Source organism: Cantharellus anzutake (genome assembly GCF_015039405.1).
Source record: "Cantharellus anzutake strain C23 chromosome Unknown EI90scaffold_17, whole genome shotgun sequence".
In the NCBI taxonomy this organism is placed as follows: domain Eukaryota; kingdom Fungi; phylum Basidiomycota; class Agaricomycetes; order Cantharellales; family Hydnaceae; genus Cantharellus; species Cantharellus anzutake.
In genome coordinates this window covers 1,014,797-1,029,883 of record NW_024066967.1, presented here as the reverse complement: position 1 = coordinate 1,029,883, position 15,087 = coordinate 1,014,797, and the positions used below count along the sequence as shown (strand labels likewise).

The following is a 15,087-nucleotide window of genomic DNA, read 5'->3' as shown; positions in this document are numbered from 1 at the left end:
TCAGTGCAGGGAATGTGAGGAAGATTGGCTGCCCCGGCCACCGACCGAATTCATCGACTACGTACTTGTCGAAATTAGTTCATTCCTTCCAAGTTGAACTTCTAGGTGACGCAAATCAGCGTGAGTTTTCATTCATGACCATTGCAAGTACAGATCGTTACCGACTTTGGCCTAGTCGAAGATGATCCCCTTGAGAGTGTACAAGACCTTTCTATGCCTGCGCAAGCACAGACGTTCCATAAGCATTCCACGGTTGCATGCTCCACCCGTTCAACTCGACGATGTCCTACTTGTGTTCAGTCACCGCTTGGGTGACTATCAATTGTTAATATAATTGGGCCCTGCAGTGAGCTAGCTTGGGCTACTTTCAATCGTAATGCACCACGCGCATGGCACTTCTGTGGGCATGTGCACAGAGTCGCTGTAGACGTGGATTGGTGCTCGTCGTAACTGTGCAGACCGAGCCCCTGCAGAATAAACCCGTTTTACACATCGATCTGGAGGTGATTGTGGGCCGCGTTATGGAGTTGATGTGGGGCCGGTAGCAGACAACCGATTGTTTCAATAATGTTGGAAGATCGTGTATCACTAGTTCGACTCGCCACGCGTTAACCATCGATCATCCACGCGATCACTACGCCTCTCGGTGAACGACGTCTCTTTGAGCCTCGCGCGGACGCCAGAACCAAGTTGTGACCGACACAAACAGCCCGCCCCTGGGCCATGTCAAGCAAGCAAGCAACTTGGTGGACATCCCTCCTGGCAGATCTCGCGATCGCGATCGCGATCACGCCCCATGCACCGTCTGCGCTGCTCTCGGATTTCTTATCCACGTTTTCAGTATCATATCACTTAGTCCCAACCCCCCCCCCCCACCATGCATGCCTTTCCTACTAAAGCGCAATTAATCGGCCAGACCTAAAGGATCTCGCCGCAATTTGTTTCAATCAACTTCTAGATGAATTAAGTAAGTAATTTCGACAAGGTATTTGTTCATGAGGGCCCCGCGGACTCGGACTTACTCCTACATATGTAGCTGCATGCATGCAACTCAGTTACACTAGTGACTCAGCTCCCACTACTGAGGGTGATCTCCCCTTCCCTTTCTCGTCGGCGCTTTGCCCTACGGTGCTTACACGTCTAGCTCTTGCTCAGCCGAGCTCTCTCCCCATGGGTGAAGTCACGATTCATCCCCTGAACAAAAAAAAAAAAAAACCGGCTTTGTACGTCGCCGATGCGACCTATATGCCTCTAATAGCTTGAAACTTTGGAGTCCGACTTTGGACCGGTCCCCTGAATTGCACTTGAAATACAGGAGTGAATTGATGACGAGTTAGCTTTCTCCCAAGGGTCCTGGCAGTATATGTATTTAACTAAGGTGCAATATAACGCCATCGCGGATTGAACCACTCACTCATAACGTTACCCCCCAACCCCCCCCTCTCTCTCTCTCTTCCTCCTGCACTTCAACAAACCACCCAAAACGCTGCGACTCTTCCCACCCCAATGGCAAGCCAGCCAAACTCTTTGAGCCTATAACAATTGACCAAGTCAACCTACACAGCACCGAGAGTTCGTCATGGCGCCTTTACATAACCCGATTCCGTTGCAGATAAGGATCATGTTTCATCATCATCAGCAAGTTGCAGTCATCCATTATATTATGGACCTAGAGGGCGAGCGTTCCTGGGACGAAGTTGATCGTTTAGGCTGAGGGGGAACATTCATCAGCGAGAAATTCGGTGGATATGAGCACGTTCCAGCTGGGTATCTGCCAGAACAAGGTGCAAGTGGAGGCTTGGCGGAAGGTGATCGAACTAGCTCCGAGGACGTCCACACTACTGAGCCACTGGGGGCCGAGTGTGGACATACACGGAGAACAGTTATCTTTTCTTCCATCGCGTTGATTGCCACATGATACGTAATTATAGATCACGGATGAGGGTTCACTCGAAAAGGGTCGTTTCATAAATTTACTGCCAGCTCTGGACCCTCTTGGAGGGTGGCTAGTCCTTAAATCTCTTGCTAAAACTGGGTTACGACCCTCACCGGTCCATCATCACCCATTATACCCCATTAATCCTGCCACCCTGTAGTACTCTAAAAGAGGGGAAGGAGGGCTCCAACCCCCGTCGTGAGCTAAGTAAAGGCTCGGGGAAGATCGAGGGAGCTTATCAGGTCGATTATTATGTCATTTGGCTGCTGAGAATGCAATATTATGTAGAAGCCGGATTTGATATGGGAGTCGAAGATTGATTCGGCTAAGTAAATGGTGGCGTCCTTTTACTTACTTAATTTAGGGACCGGTTTTTCTCCTCATGCTTACTTATAACTAAATTCAGGCTTATCTCTTTAAACCGCTAAAATCATCGTCAGGACAAATATACGGAGAAGGGTCCGAGAATAGAACGCGTGTTATCGTGAAGGGGTTTTTTGTCGATGCTATCTACTGTATTATAATGCCATCGGTGCAAGAGCGGAAACTGCTATCAGGTTCAGTCCTTGGACAGATCTCAATGGTTTATATCCCGCCCCCACTTCCGTCATGACTCCTTCTCTCCTCTCTCACACACACACTACGTAATTTTTTAATATTTTTTCGCAGGTATTGAGATCGCAGAACCCCCTCCCTATCTATGCCCATGCCCACGTTATCTCGACCACCTACTCAAACACCCGCTCGCATGCGTACGTTTCACTTTGTCGAGCCCTCGTATCTCAGGTGACGGAGATTCGGTGAAGGAATTGCGAGGAACACGAGGACGAACCGTCACCCCGCTCATGATCAAATCATGGAAGATCAAAGGATGGGCAAAGAGCGAGTTGTCATCATCGCGACGGGGGGGGGGACTCTCAAACGATAACAGGAGGGGGAATGGAGATTGTCGATGAAATCGGCGGTCGCATGCTTTTGGAAAATGGCATTCGTAGCGAATGTGAGTAGTAGTGTGGGGTTGGCCTCTCTTGCAGCGGGAAAAAATTTCACCATTCATCTGCAACCAAGTTGGATGGGAAACTGATTCTTTTCCCTTTTGCCTATCCGTGCAATGATACGTTTACAGCCCGATCTCCCGCGAAACGTTTGAAAAGCGGGTAACGTATCTCCCTTACATACATAACAAATATAACCGCAAGACATTCTATCTACCAGGAACCCGATAAGAAGGGAAGGGGTCTATTGATTAGTACCCATTTGCGGCGGACTGTACAGGTGAACTTGTAAAAAAAATTAAAAATAAATAAAAATGGATTCATCAATGACGTTCGCTCCGCCTTCATTTCTGATCTAGAGGCTAGTAAATACATGCTGCGTAACAGTGATCAGGATTTTTTTGGGGGGGATAGCATAACATAGGGACGCGCCAAGTATATTTTTTCTTGAGAAATGAATTTGTGCGTGTAGGTGCCGGGTCAGGCATACATACGATGAGGATGTGACTTTGCGAAGGCAATTAATGCATGCCCATAAGGTAGGATTGAGGATTTGGTGCTTTACGCCCTCGGACGGGGACCTGTAATACACTCCAGCTTAATGATGACATGAACTATGTTAACAATTCGTAAGCAGCTTCGGGTTGGGTCCGGCTTTGGTCCGACCGGTCCCTGAATCTTTCAACAACTTTGAACACCGGAATGAATTGATGAACAAGCAAAAAGTGGCTTTCCCCCCCCCTCCATTGTAGCAATAACGCCATCGGATTAGCCATGTTATATAACCCCCCTTCTCTCTCCTGCACTCAAAGAAACCTCCTAACACTAGTACTACTGCTACTACGAATCAACTTTCCCAATGGAATGGCAAGCAACACCAAACGTCTCTTCGAGCCTATAACCCTCGGCCATCAAGTCAATCTACGGCATCGAGTCGTCATGGCACCTTTAACTCGATTCCGTGCAGATAAGGATCACGTTCATCATCAAGTAGCAGTCATTTATTATGGACAGAGAGCGAGCGTTCCTGGGACGTTTATCATTTCTGAGGGAACCATCATTAGCGAGAAGTTTGGTGGATTCGATAACGTCCCGGGTATTTGGAACGATGTGCAGGTCGAGGCTTGGCGGAAGGTGAGTATGTAGTTTCCGAGTAACGATAACGCCCACTGAGAGCGACGGGTTGCGACCTAATTTGGCGTGAATTATATCTTTTTTTTTCTCCATCACGTTGATTGCCAACATGATACGTAAAAATATTATTACATTACTATAGATCACGGATGAAGTTCACTCGAAAGGATCGTTCATTTACTGCCAGCTCTGGACCCTTGGAAGGGCGGCTAGTCCTAGATCTCTCGCTAAAACTGGGCACGACCTCACTGGTCCTTCTCCTATACCCATTCCTACCCCGGACTCTAATTGAAAGGGAAGAAGGAGGCTCCTACCCCTCGTGAGCTAAGGCTAGAGGAAATCGAGGAGCTTATCAAAGATTACGTCAAGGCTGCTGAGAATGCGATAGAAGCCGGATTCGATGGAGTTGAGATTCATGCGGCTAATGGTGCGTCTTTTTTTTTTTTTGACCCATTTTTACTCGTAGATTTTTAACTTCCCCCTTTTTTTACGTTGTTCACAGGATATCTTTTGAACCAATTCTTGGATGAAACCGCTAATCATCGTAAGGATAAATACGGAGGGTCGTCGATCGAGAATAGAACACGTATCGTGAAGGAGGTCATCGATGCTGTTGGCGATGCTATCGGTGCGGAGCGAACTGCTATCAGGTTCAGTCCTTGGACCGATTACAACGGTTTGTCTCGTCTCTCGCCCCCCTCCCCTCCCGCGAGCGGCCATCTCACAACTTTTGATTTTTGATTTTTAATTTTTTTTTGGGGGGGGGGGAGAGCAGGTATCGAGATCGCAGAACCCATCCCCATCTATACCCACATCATCGAACACCTACTCAAACACCCACTCGCATACATCCACTTTGTCGAACCTCGTGTCTCAGGTGACGGAGATTCGGTGAAGGAATTTGGAGGACACGAGACCAACGTCCCCCTCATCCAAGCATGGAAGAAGAACAAGAACAAGAAGAACAAAGACTCAGGCTCCGAGTCTTCGAACGACATTGGCAAAGATCGAGTCGTCATCATCGCAGGAGGATTCTCGAACGATACTGAGAAGAGCGTAGAAATCGCTGAAGAATTCGGTGCGGCGGCGGTTGCGTTTGGACGTGCATTCGTAGCGAACGTGAGTTGCGTTTCATTTTCTATACGACGTTTACACCTTTTGCTGATGCGTTGAGATCTTAATTCCCCCCCCCCCCGCCCCCCTTGCCACTGCCACTGCCACTTGCTTGGTACAGCCCGATCTTCCAAAGCGTTTGAAAGAGGGTATCTCTCTTAACAAATATAACCGCAAGACGTTCTATCTGCCAGGACCTGATAAGAGTGAAGGCTATATCGATTACCCATTTGCGGCGGACGTACAATCGAACTTGTAAAAAAAAAAATTAAAAGAAAAAAAAATAGATTCATCAATCAATCAATATGTAAACACTTGGGGGATGTATGTATACATGGATGAACGGGGTTGGAATAGAAACAAACGTTTTGGGAGTTATCAGGTCGTTCGTGACGGTACGCAATTTTTTTTTATGACCCCCCCTCGAGTTTAGTAGGGGCAAGTGCATGGCATGGCAAAGGGTCAGATCTCCAAGGGGCTCTATCTATCTAAACATGCAAAGTTTTGGCTTCCTGGAAAAGAAGATCGAGTACCGCCGCCTAAGGGAAATATTGCTACCCCTTCGTCAGGCGCATCTCCCCCGGTGAGCCAGGCCCGGCTGATTGGTGGTGAGCGAAAATGACGGGTATAGGTGTTAATACCGTCCCCCACCCTGCATCAAACTGGATTTTCCCCGAACCAACTTTTCGACTTCAGCAGTCGTGTACCAGTACAATTGGGGAAAAAAAAAAACGGTAGCTTTCTAATGACTACGGACACCCAGGGGCAAGTTGGTATCCAGCTATCAGATAAAACAATATCATCAATATTTCCTGAATGGCCTCGTAGCTAGATATGCCGCGCGAAATGTTCCACCGCATCAGCCACGCAGGGAAACAGCAAGCACTCCATCCAGGTTTTTTGACGGACTCCAACGATAACAGTGACGACGTCATGGTAAATTCGGCCAACTCCGCGGCGTGTCAAGCCCTCACGATTACTGATTGTTACAAAGCCAGGGCATGGCACACCCACACAGACCCTTGATCTATCTTAATGAACTTGTTCAACTGGCGGAGTGTATACAGCTAGCGATGGGCAGAGCTTGTCTGCCTTGTACATATAGCTCGGGCCGGACACTGATTGGTTTTTCGTATCTCATTGGCTCAACTAACTTCTCCTTTCTCACGCTCTCACTCATCCTCATTTAGCTCGCGCTGGAACGTTAATGCTGATCCTTTGTGTGACCGCGTGCACATTAAAGATGAATCTCACTCACCTTTTCGGACACCTCCAGGTCACCGTACCAGCCTCTATTAGTACGATGAGTACTGGAACAAAATGGCTGCAGGGCTTCAATGGTCACATCGTGAGGTTGCACTTCAATAACAACCCAGTGATTCGTTCTCCTTTACGTGTCGAAAACCTCATGTCTTGCGTCTCTACCAAGAAGTCGTAGGTGCGCCAACACAACCCGACCCTCCCTCTTTTTCGTCGTTGCTGCTGTCCTGTTCCTTATGTTTGACGCACCGCGCCAACTTTACGGGCTACTCCCCCTTGTAACCACCATGCCAGGAATAAGAAACTTCTCATTGGTCAGTGTGGTGGTCGTTCTTTGGTTTATACACTCTCCTCAGGTTGCAGCAAACGCTCTCCGCTCCAAACTATGCTCTCCCTCTAAAACACGCAGCAATCTGCTGCTGCCTAAACGTCAAACCCTGCACACAGGGTCACGGCACGATATACCGTTACAATCTTCACGCCTCTCTACTTCGTTTCAGTATCGTTACTCTGGCCCATGCTCCATCTTGTAAATGTATACCGTTGCTTGGATGGCCGCTTCGGGCTGCTCTCTCACAGGCTCAAGCTTTCCGTACCCAGGAGTCCTTAGGTTCTTTCATATTATCTCCAGCGCCTGGGCTGAGTACATCCCATTGTGCACTATGAAATCAGCCCAATCAGACAAAGCCCTCCAGCCTTTTCGCCAGCTGATCCCTTCCAAAAGAAGAATTTGAGACCGTTCATAGAAGCAGAAATGTATAACGCGAGAATGCCAACTATGAGAATGAAACCTAAGAGCCAATATAGGGGTCAAAATACACAGATTAAGCAAAGTTTCGTACCACATACGTGGCATAAACCGAGCCATCGGTGAAAAGTGATCACGGGCAGATGTGTAGGATCGGAGTCCAAGAGTTGGACAGTAATTATGTAATACGGCCACGGGTCATAGACACGGCCAGCAACAGCCAAGACGCGAACTGAAGATCCAGATCAGACTCTCGGAGGGCAGGAGCTACTAGCTAGCGAGGAGTCCCAGGATCGGCAATCTCACGTCTGATCTGACATGATACAAGCCAAAACTTCGTAGGCGAATCCTAGTTCAGTGGGTTGGGGGTCGGCCAAGACTTTCTATGCCGGTGTGTTCATTTTACAGTCCTGATTGGCGGAAAGACTAGTCCTGATGTGCGCTAGACTGTTAATCACTGGCGGGGCATGTGAGGAGCAGCAGTCGATTTCAAGTTCGCCGTATGAATCTGGGAGCCTGCGAACTCCGGGTTGGGGATCATGAGTCTTGCTGGATAACCAAGTGAGAGTGCACTTCAAGTTGAGCTTGGACTCGAGGGTTGCTTCTCCAATCCTCCAGGCAATGGAGAAACGTCACACACACACCCGTATTTCCATCTTGGTATGTTTGTCATATGCTTGATTGTACAAGTGTAGGATGCTCTATGTCTCCGCTTCCCAGGACAGTCACGCCAGTCTCGAGAATCGGACATGTCGGAGGTAGACCAGTGAGCGAAAGATGTGCAGCAAGTGGCACTTCCGCGTCGCAGACATATTTGGTATGCGACAAATGGGGCTATGCTATGACAAGGTGTTGTGGCGTCGGTCTTGAATGGGATCAGGTGCTGTGGCAGAGAAAAATCGGGGTACACTAGGGGCACTACTTTCAGCGGCTATGGCGATGGAGATTCGAGAAGGACGTTATTAACCGTAAAGGGGTCAGTGGATCGACCCATACATCCCGATATAACAAAACTGCGAATTGGGAGGGCAAGAGAGCCTGGCAAGGAAGGTGCCGACCATTTGTTTACATTTCGGACTCGAACATTGATTACGGCTCGTTCCGTCCAACGCCCCAGAGCAACTGAGAACTTTTATCGGTGTTCTCGAGCTTTGAACTGCGACTACGTTCCACCGGTCTCTTAACGATGCTCGAGCTCAAATGTATCCCACCGCACGAACTGACACAAGGGGAGATTAAAAAGCAGAGGAGGCTCATCCAGTACTGTACGAACCGAGATCCTGAAATCATAGAACGGCTCGTACGGGAACATGGGCCTTTCCCCCTTTTATGGGAGTTCAACGTGCCCGCGGCGGTGGGTGACGCTTCTGTTCAATGTGGAAAACCTGAGCGACTACTAAACTAACGGTTCTCTCCCTCATCTCGACTAGATTAAGCGACTTGAAGAGGGGATGCAGGGGGGTTCAAAGGGGCGGGCGTTCAGGGTCTCCCGCAAGGAGAATCCCATGGGCCTTCACTCAAGGGAGGAGGTGAAAGCTGCCATCGAGGCTTCGGGCCAACCAGTGGTGGGCCCTGTCAGTTGGCCGTTGGGATGCTACGTTGGCCCTCCCATACCACCCACCGTCCCCTTCCACTCCCACCTGCCCATCCACTATCATGTGCCCGATCCTCTTCCTGGAGGGGTAGCGGTGCCGCCCCGTGTCCATGGGCGGCCTGTATCCTACACAGGCCCACCATTGCCTTGGGTACCCGGCCCCGACGCTCTGTGTCTGATGCATGCAGCACCACGTTCCATCCCCATTCTGCCACCGTCGCTGCCACCGCTGCCACCACCAGCTCCACATGATGGACGTCCCCAGCCATCTCATGTGGTCGATCATGGACCACAAACGCGTCACTTCCTTGTAAGTCCATTCTTATCTATCTAGCGCGGACCTCTTGAACAATACAGGGTTGCACCACTCAGGATGACGTACACTTTCCGGCCGTTCGCGGCCGCACCACAAACCCCTATGGCGCGATTGGCTCACTCCCTACAAGGAGGAACCCGTAAACGCGCGAGAGCCTGGAACCGACCGCCAGCAAAAGTCCACTCATTCCAGCAGTGCAACAATTGTACCAATGGAAGAGAATCTCCTCGCTGATGCTGAAATCTAGCCAAATCTCGAAGCCCTTCGATCTCTTGCAACACTTGCAATAGTCCATGCCATCAACGCGTTACCGATCCTGGAGCATCTTTGTTGAAGCGCGAGAGTTCACTCCGACTGTGTGTGTACATGTACCAACCTGATTAATATATTCTTTCTGTGTACCTGTCCCCAATCTGCGAGTGTGTGGGTCGGTCCAACAAGGTGGTTGGACAAGAATGATCATGAACTTTTCCTTTGGACCAATAGCTTTAAGACCCTCTTACTGATCGCATCACCCGAGATCACCGTGTGACAACATATTCGCTTCTCGGGCTGTTTCGCGTCCGACATCAGTCCGTATGTATGGATGCCTTTCGGGATGCAGCTTTGGCTGCGGATTCTTTCACCTTGATCATTCCCTGTTCATCTCGTACATATTGGTTCGTTGATGTATGAGTGGCGCAGAACAGAGAGTTTCCTAGATATCAGGAGAAAGCTACAATGTAGCTTGGGGGATCGACGCTGGCCTGGAAACGCTTTCCCGGATTCATGACGTCACGATCGGCGATCACCGTCTGGCGGATAATGGTTAGTTTGTTTCTTTAATCTATCCTGCAAACCTCAGGCTGCTTGTGAGAGCGCCAGGTGCAGCAATTTTCGGGACAGTATACGAAAATGAGTAAGGAACAACAAACTAAGATTGATGTGAGTCTTCCTCGTCCGAGTAACCCCAACTAGTGAATCCCCATCATCGGATATTGGGTTGCTGGTAAAAACGGGAAAGGTTCTGGGCAGTTGATACCACCTACTCGCCTAGGTTCTCTTCTCATGCGCTCCGTTTGCTCTTCGGGAGGCTGTTATCCGCATTATCATTATCCCTCCCTAAGAGGTCTGCGAGGCCAGAGGACCGCAATTTCGTCTAGAAGTAGATCTCGGTAGTCAACGTGGGCAGCCGTCCGACGAGGACATCTGGATCGAACGGGTTTATTTACAACAATCTTTCCGATGCTCCAGAGTGTGTTTCGCATATCCCCTTGGACTCTGGATTAAGAGAAGCCTGTCGTATCAATGCCAAACTGCACAGAGACTTAGGCAGGATACCAGCCTCTATAGATAGAACAAAGACTGGCTAAGGTTTGCAAGTGCTAGCGTTGATGCCGAGGCTGTGCTGTCACATTGAATGGACGTGCTAATATGATTTTTTGGCACCTGAAGGATCTGGGGGAAAAAAGAAAAACCCAAAAAGCGTAACACCCCGATAGGAGTTTTGGAACGATCGTAATCACAGTCGAGTTCCACAGAACCCACTCGAAGGTCATCACTGGTGATGAGCTAGAACTTGCGCGCATGTCGACTACGAGCCCTCAGAGCTGGTCCAAAGAAGTATAGGCTTTGGGGATTACGCGGTCAAAAAAAAATTGGCTTCCGCAGATTCAGCCCGTAATGTTGTCAAGCCAAGGGTAACCCACATGTATATCAGTATACGACACGAAGCTAGGATGGACACCGTCACTGGCGTCCTCAGTCGCTGGAATAGGTAAACGCCAAGATGGGCGCATCCAGCAGCACCAAGGAAAGATGGTATGAGAAAGGCAGCGATCGCCGAGCCAGCCAGATTCGGATATGAGTCTTCGATCAGCTATGCGTAAGCGCACCAAATAGGTGAACGGGCCAAAACCTACCCGCGATATAATTTAGCATTCCCAGCCAGAGAAATGGGTCAACAATACCAAGGAGGGCTGAAAAAAAAGCCACCGTAAGGACAGCGCACGGGATGACCCATGACAGGGTTCCAGTACGAGGTGTGTCCCAAACCAGGCGCTGAGGTCCATGCGAACCAGAACAATGAAATGGGAAAGCCCCATACACTGGGAAACCAAGGCATTTCAGTCAAGAACGGAGAGGCTCTGAGGGACACGTACATGGCTGGGAGCCCAAGAAACGAGACTCTGGGCGAATTTTCCCGCCGTTCTTCTTGCGGTCCCGTCTGACAAGCGAGGTTTGCACCGGCACGAACAAGACGACCATGATGACCCCGCTGGTTATACGAATATGTTAAGTTCGAAGAGGACTTGTGAGACTGACGCGGCTGCGAAGTTCAAAAATGTGAGGCTGCCACTCATATCTATATGATGGGTGATTAAGATTCGGGAATTGAAGATTGCGAATGAACACACAGGACAACCCGTAGTTGACGACGAACACATCGAACAGATCGTCGAGATACAAGAACAGCAGACCATAAGCGAAGCCTATATGTACACCGACCATCAGCTAGTTCCTGGCTGTTAGAAATGCACAGAACCCACACCTGAGAGGCGGGGGGGTTCCAAGAGCCCGCAGTCACGCCAATTGGGATATCGGTTCACGTAATGATTTGCCGAGACCATCGGCCAAACATCGACCGTACAAGCATATTGTGTATCTCGTCCCGACGCATTCTTGTAATATCAACATCACGCAAGCATCTGTAGTGATTATGTCGATCGAGTTGAGACTATACGATCTTTATCTCTGTATGAACGAACAGGCGGATCGAAATGTGAAAGCCAGGAAAATGCGTTACGTACAAGTAGGTGGAGTGTGAACAAGCTCACGCGAATCATCAGTATTGTTGTCGGGGGGGCGGGTGCGTAATTGCTATGAGTATCCTGGAAAGTCGCCTCCACTGAGTGATCGTCAGCCTCACAAAACTTAATGTTCCACATGCCAAATGGAGTGGCAAGCTCCACGGTAAGGGGGTGTACCTGATACATCTGTGTTTTTATGATGTCATCAGGATATATGGCCTGAAAATGCGAAAGTGTCGCTAAAAACATGCGGAATGCCAAAAAGCACTACTATATCCCATTGGGATTGGCGAGATAGCACACACCGCGATTGATTGATTGGCCCACTCGACATTGTAGCGGTAGTTCTATTCGACGAGGCTCCCAGGTAGATAGCACTTCCTATCTTGTAGAAGGATGCAAACCAGTAACCACGGGCGAACTGTCAAAACGATCGAAGGTACTCCCTGTTATAATACACTCGCGTCACAAACCCCACCCGCTCTTCGTTACATTTAATCCAACAATTTCCAACAGTGATTTAATTCTCTCCTTCTCCAGCGGACTCAAAAACATTGTGAGGAATGAAAACCGCTCGATAGTAGGCAAAGCAGTGAGGTAGGTACGAAGAGAAGATCTAAGTTCTGAAGGATAGGAGTTTGACTTGAGGACGTGGCGGTAGATATTAGACTGTGTACGCAGTCGATCAGGGACATCAAGATCGTTGGCGTCAGAGAAGTCCCGAAGAGCGTTTTCAGGGAAGAGGGCGGAATGCTCTGATGGAATGGTGAGGTGAATCAGTGGGGAGAACTTTCGAATTGTATGAAGGGACGAGACGCACAGTGAAGACCAGCCACTTGTCTAGACTGGAGGATGAGGAATTCCATTCTTTGGTGAAGTCATAAAAGGAGGAAGGCGGCAGTCGTTTTAAAGTACCGCCACCAGCAGTGGGAATAGATTTCGACGTCGAAGAGACAGAAGCTGGCCCATCGCGACCAATTCCTTCTCCGTCGTCGGCATCGTTAGTCTCCATGATCTTGGGCGACGATGCTACAGGTTGTGGAGTGCTGTTGGAAGCGCGGAATATACCACCCTTGACGCTAAGTTTGTGTTCCACTTGTAGCGGTGGTGCAGGTTTAGCCGCGGAAGTGGCATCAGTGTCGGGAGCTGTCTTGGGGTTGTTCGCTCCAAACTTCAGGCTTCTAGATGAAGATTCTTCCAACAAGTCATTGTTTATACGGACTTTCGGAGCATTTGCAGCAGGAGCCAGCGGTTGCACAGACATTTTTGCTGCCGACGATGAACTCTTGTTTAAATTCGGTGCTAGCGAAACGCCATCGATGGGGCGCCTCTGCGTTGAGGAAGTTTTGACAGCCTCTCGCACTGAGGGAACAGAAGGGGTCTTGGAATCAACGATTTCTATTGGTAAGCGGACCCGCTTTGGCGCCTTTTGGGATACATGAGTAAAACGCATGGATTTTGCACCATAAGAGAGTGACGAACTGAAGTAGAGGAACGCGACGTGGGAAGAATAGCACTAGTTTTCTTCGGCTTCGATGATGCCAACCGGTCTAGCTTAGCGAGTTCCTCGCGCACCGCAGCATTTGAAGGCTCGAGTTTCAGCGCCTTATTGAGGTCTGGTTTTGGGATGAAGTCTGTCGGCATTGGGAGCAGGCAGTGAACAGATCGAGGAGCTGACCTGCGCGAGCCTCGGAATATTTGCCCAACCCGCTTCGAGCTTGAGCTCTACGGAACCAAGCCTTAACGTTTTTGTCGTTTGTCAGGGATAAAACAGTCCCACTATCTCTCTCAGCATCTTCATGCCTACGAAACGCTATTTAGTTCGATACTGCGTACACGCTCAAATCCCTCAGCAAGGGAGACGAACTTGCCGAGTTTGAGATAAGCGGCTGCTCGATTGAGCGGTAAGGTGGGATCCTGCCGGTCAACGAGAATTGCACCGCTGTAGTGGCCCACAGCCCCAGCGTAATCACCAGCTTTAAAGGCGGCATTTCCCTTTGGACGGACTGAGTTGGCTAGCACCATTCGGAAATAATGTCACTCACTTTTTCTTTAGCAGTTGTGGCGGACATGGTCCCTGGATTGCTGTTCATTTCTTAGGAAAAAAAAATAAGAGACGCGCGCTAAAAACAACCTGACAGTTGAATGACTGCACCCCGTGACTTCCCGAATGACAGAGCCGTTCCACTAATCATTTAGGAGAAGAGCTACTCGCTTCGGACAGACCCTCTCCCCTCGTTTCGGTCCGTGAGCACTAAATCCTTGACGATACAGCAACCGCTGCCTCATTTCAGTGACTCAAACGAGATGTTTGTGCCAATAAAACCCGTCAAGATCACATCCTTACACTAGGGTCACGGATCGGTTCTGCATGCCCAACCGGAAGACTTTCAGCTGCGTCAGACAGTTTCGACCGGACACATTTGAAGGCGTAATCTACCCATGCGGCACGGGCTCGAAAACACGCCTTAGGACACGGTCAGAACGCTTCATCATGGCATGAACGCCGGAGAGCGCCGGGGACTAAAGCCCAGATCACCGGCGTAGGTCGCAAGTACTCAAACTAATGATTGGGATTTTATCGTCCTCGATGTAATGCAAACATTCTTCTGCTACTCATCGAGAAAACACTCGGCAGACGGTCTCATTCCAATAGAAAGTGCCTATTGATAACCGGACAACACAGGAGTTACAACATTCGCATTGGACCAAAACTTATTCCCGCGTCCCTATTGCCGCGAGAAAAGAGGTCGTCACGCCATTCTCAATGTGTTGGACTCTCGGCATTGTCACTGGATCGAAAAGTACAAGCAAGCTGCTAACAGTTATGTTACTAACATAATTACCAGTGATAACCTCTCCTTTAAGGCTGCTGCCGTCACAAGATGTGGGCTTGGCTGCTCGGTCGTCGAAGGCAGGGTTCAAATGCCACAGCATTGCGCAGGCGAGCTTTCTGCTCATCGTAGCAGTGGTGAACTCGATTGATAACTAGTGTATATACCTACGGGTCTGATGTTATTGAAGAGTATCGTCCATGTCCGCCTTTCACGTCAATACTGGGAATTCTGGGTAGGAGGAGGTTCAATGATAAACTAGGTTTGCGACGATCAATTTGTGCCGGATTTACCAATGGTGTGCGCACTTTCCGAAGCCGGAACAGCAGGCGCCATATCCTGCGAATTCCCCATCTGATCACCACGTG

General features: G+C 49.3%; 6 protein-coding genes across 6 annotated transcripts; 4 read left to right on the top strand and 2 right to left on the bottom strand.

Moving 5' to 3' along the window:
• Nucleotides 1–1,285: 1,285 nt before the first annotated feature.
• Nucleotides 1,286–3,221, top strand: EI90DRAFT_3288636 (uncharacterized protein). Its single transcript, XM_039067119.1, has 8 exons — nucleotides 1,286–1,378; nucleotides 1,533–1,808; nucleotides 1,932–2,035; nucleotides 2,097–2,178; nucleotides 2,343–2,519; nucleotides 2,606–2,688; nucleotides 2,800–2,936; nucleotides 3,063–3,221. The coding sequence occupies exons 2-8, from the start codon at nucleotides 1,749–1,751 to the stop codon at nucleotides 3,095–3,097; spliced, it is 678 nt and encodes a 225-aa protein (XP_038917606.1). The 5' UTR covers nucleotides 1,286–1,378; nucleotides 1,533–1,748; the 3' UTR covers nucleotides 3,098–3,221.
• A 574-nt stretch (nucleotides 3,222–3,795) lies between these two features.
• Nucleotides 3,796–5,437, top strand: EI90DRAFT_3145240 (uncharacterized protein; the record flags this gene model as incomplete). Its single annotated transcript, XM_039065249.1, has 6 exons — nucleotides 3,796–4,065; nucleotides 4,208–4,316; nucleotides 4,361–4,492; nucleotides 4,568–4,741; nucleotides 4,841–5,184; nucleotides 5,300–5,437. 6 exons carry the CDS (start codon nucleotides 3,796–3,798, stop codon nucleotides 5,435–5,437), a joined length of 1,167 nt encoding a protein of 388 aa, XP_038917605.1.
• A 2,208-nt stretch (nucleotides 5,438–7,645) lies between these two features.
• On the top strand, nucleotides 7,646–8,527 carry EI90DRAFT_3052527 (uncharacterized protein). The gene is made up of 2 exons (XM_039059950.1): nucleotides 7,646–8,095; nucleotides 8,154–8,527. The coding sequence occupies exons 1-2, from the start codon at nucleotides 7,860–7,862 to the stop codon at nucleotides 8,368–8,370; spliced, it is 453 nt and encodes a 150-aa protein (XP_038917604.1). The 5' UTR covers nucleotides 7,646–7,859; the 3' UTR covers nucleotides 8,371–8,527.
• Nucleotides 8,024–9,295, top strand: EI90DRAFT_3052524 (uncharacterized protein). Its single transcript, XM_039059949.1, has 3 exons — nucleotides 8,024–8,540; nucleotides 8,617–9,090; nucleotides 9,153–9,295. Exons 1-3 carry the CDS (start codon nucleotides 8,373–8,375, stop codon nucleotides 9,237–9,239), a joined length of 729 nt encoding a protein of 242 aa, XP_038917603.1. The 5' UTR covers nucleotides 8,024–8,372; the 3' UTR covers nucleotides 9,240–9,295.
• Nucleotides 9,296–10,647: 1,352 nt separating this feature from the next.
• EI90DRAFT_3052517 (uncharacterized protein) lies at nucleotides 10,648–11,243 on the bottom strand. Its single transcript, XM_039059948.1, has 3 exons — nucleotides 11,095–11,243; nucleotides 10,785–11,054; nucleotides 10,648–10,705 (listed from the first exon to the last, which is right to left on the bottom strand). The coding sequence occupies exons 1-2, from the start codon at nucleotides 11,198–11,200 to the stop codon at nucleotides 10,951–10,953; spliced, it is 210 nt and encodes a 69-aa protein (XP_038917602.1). The 5' UTR covers nucleotides 11,201–11,243; the 3' UTR covers nucleotides 10,648–10,705; nucleotides 10,785–10,950.
• Nucleotides 11,244–12,350: 1,107 nt separating this feature from the next.
• Nucleotides 12,351–13,910, bottom strand: EI90DRAFT_2916172 (uncharacterized protein; the record flags this gene model as incomplete). Its single annotated transcript, XM_039054577.1, has 7 exons — nucleotides 12,351–12,508; nucleotides 12,529–12,640; nucleotides 12,706–13,170; nucleotides 13,258–13,366; nucleotides 13,387–13,501; nucleotides 13,564–13,688; nucleotides 13,753–13,910. The coding sequence occupies 7 exons, from the start codon at nucleotides 13,908–13,910 to the stop codon at nucleotides 12,351–12,353; spliced, it is 1,242 nt and encodes a 413-aa protein (XP_038917601.1).
• Nucleotides 13,911–15,087: the final 1,177 nt, after the last annotated feature.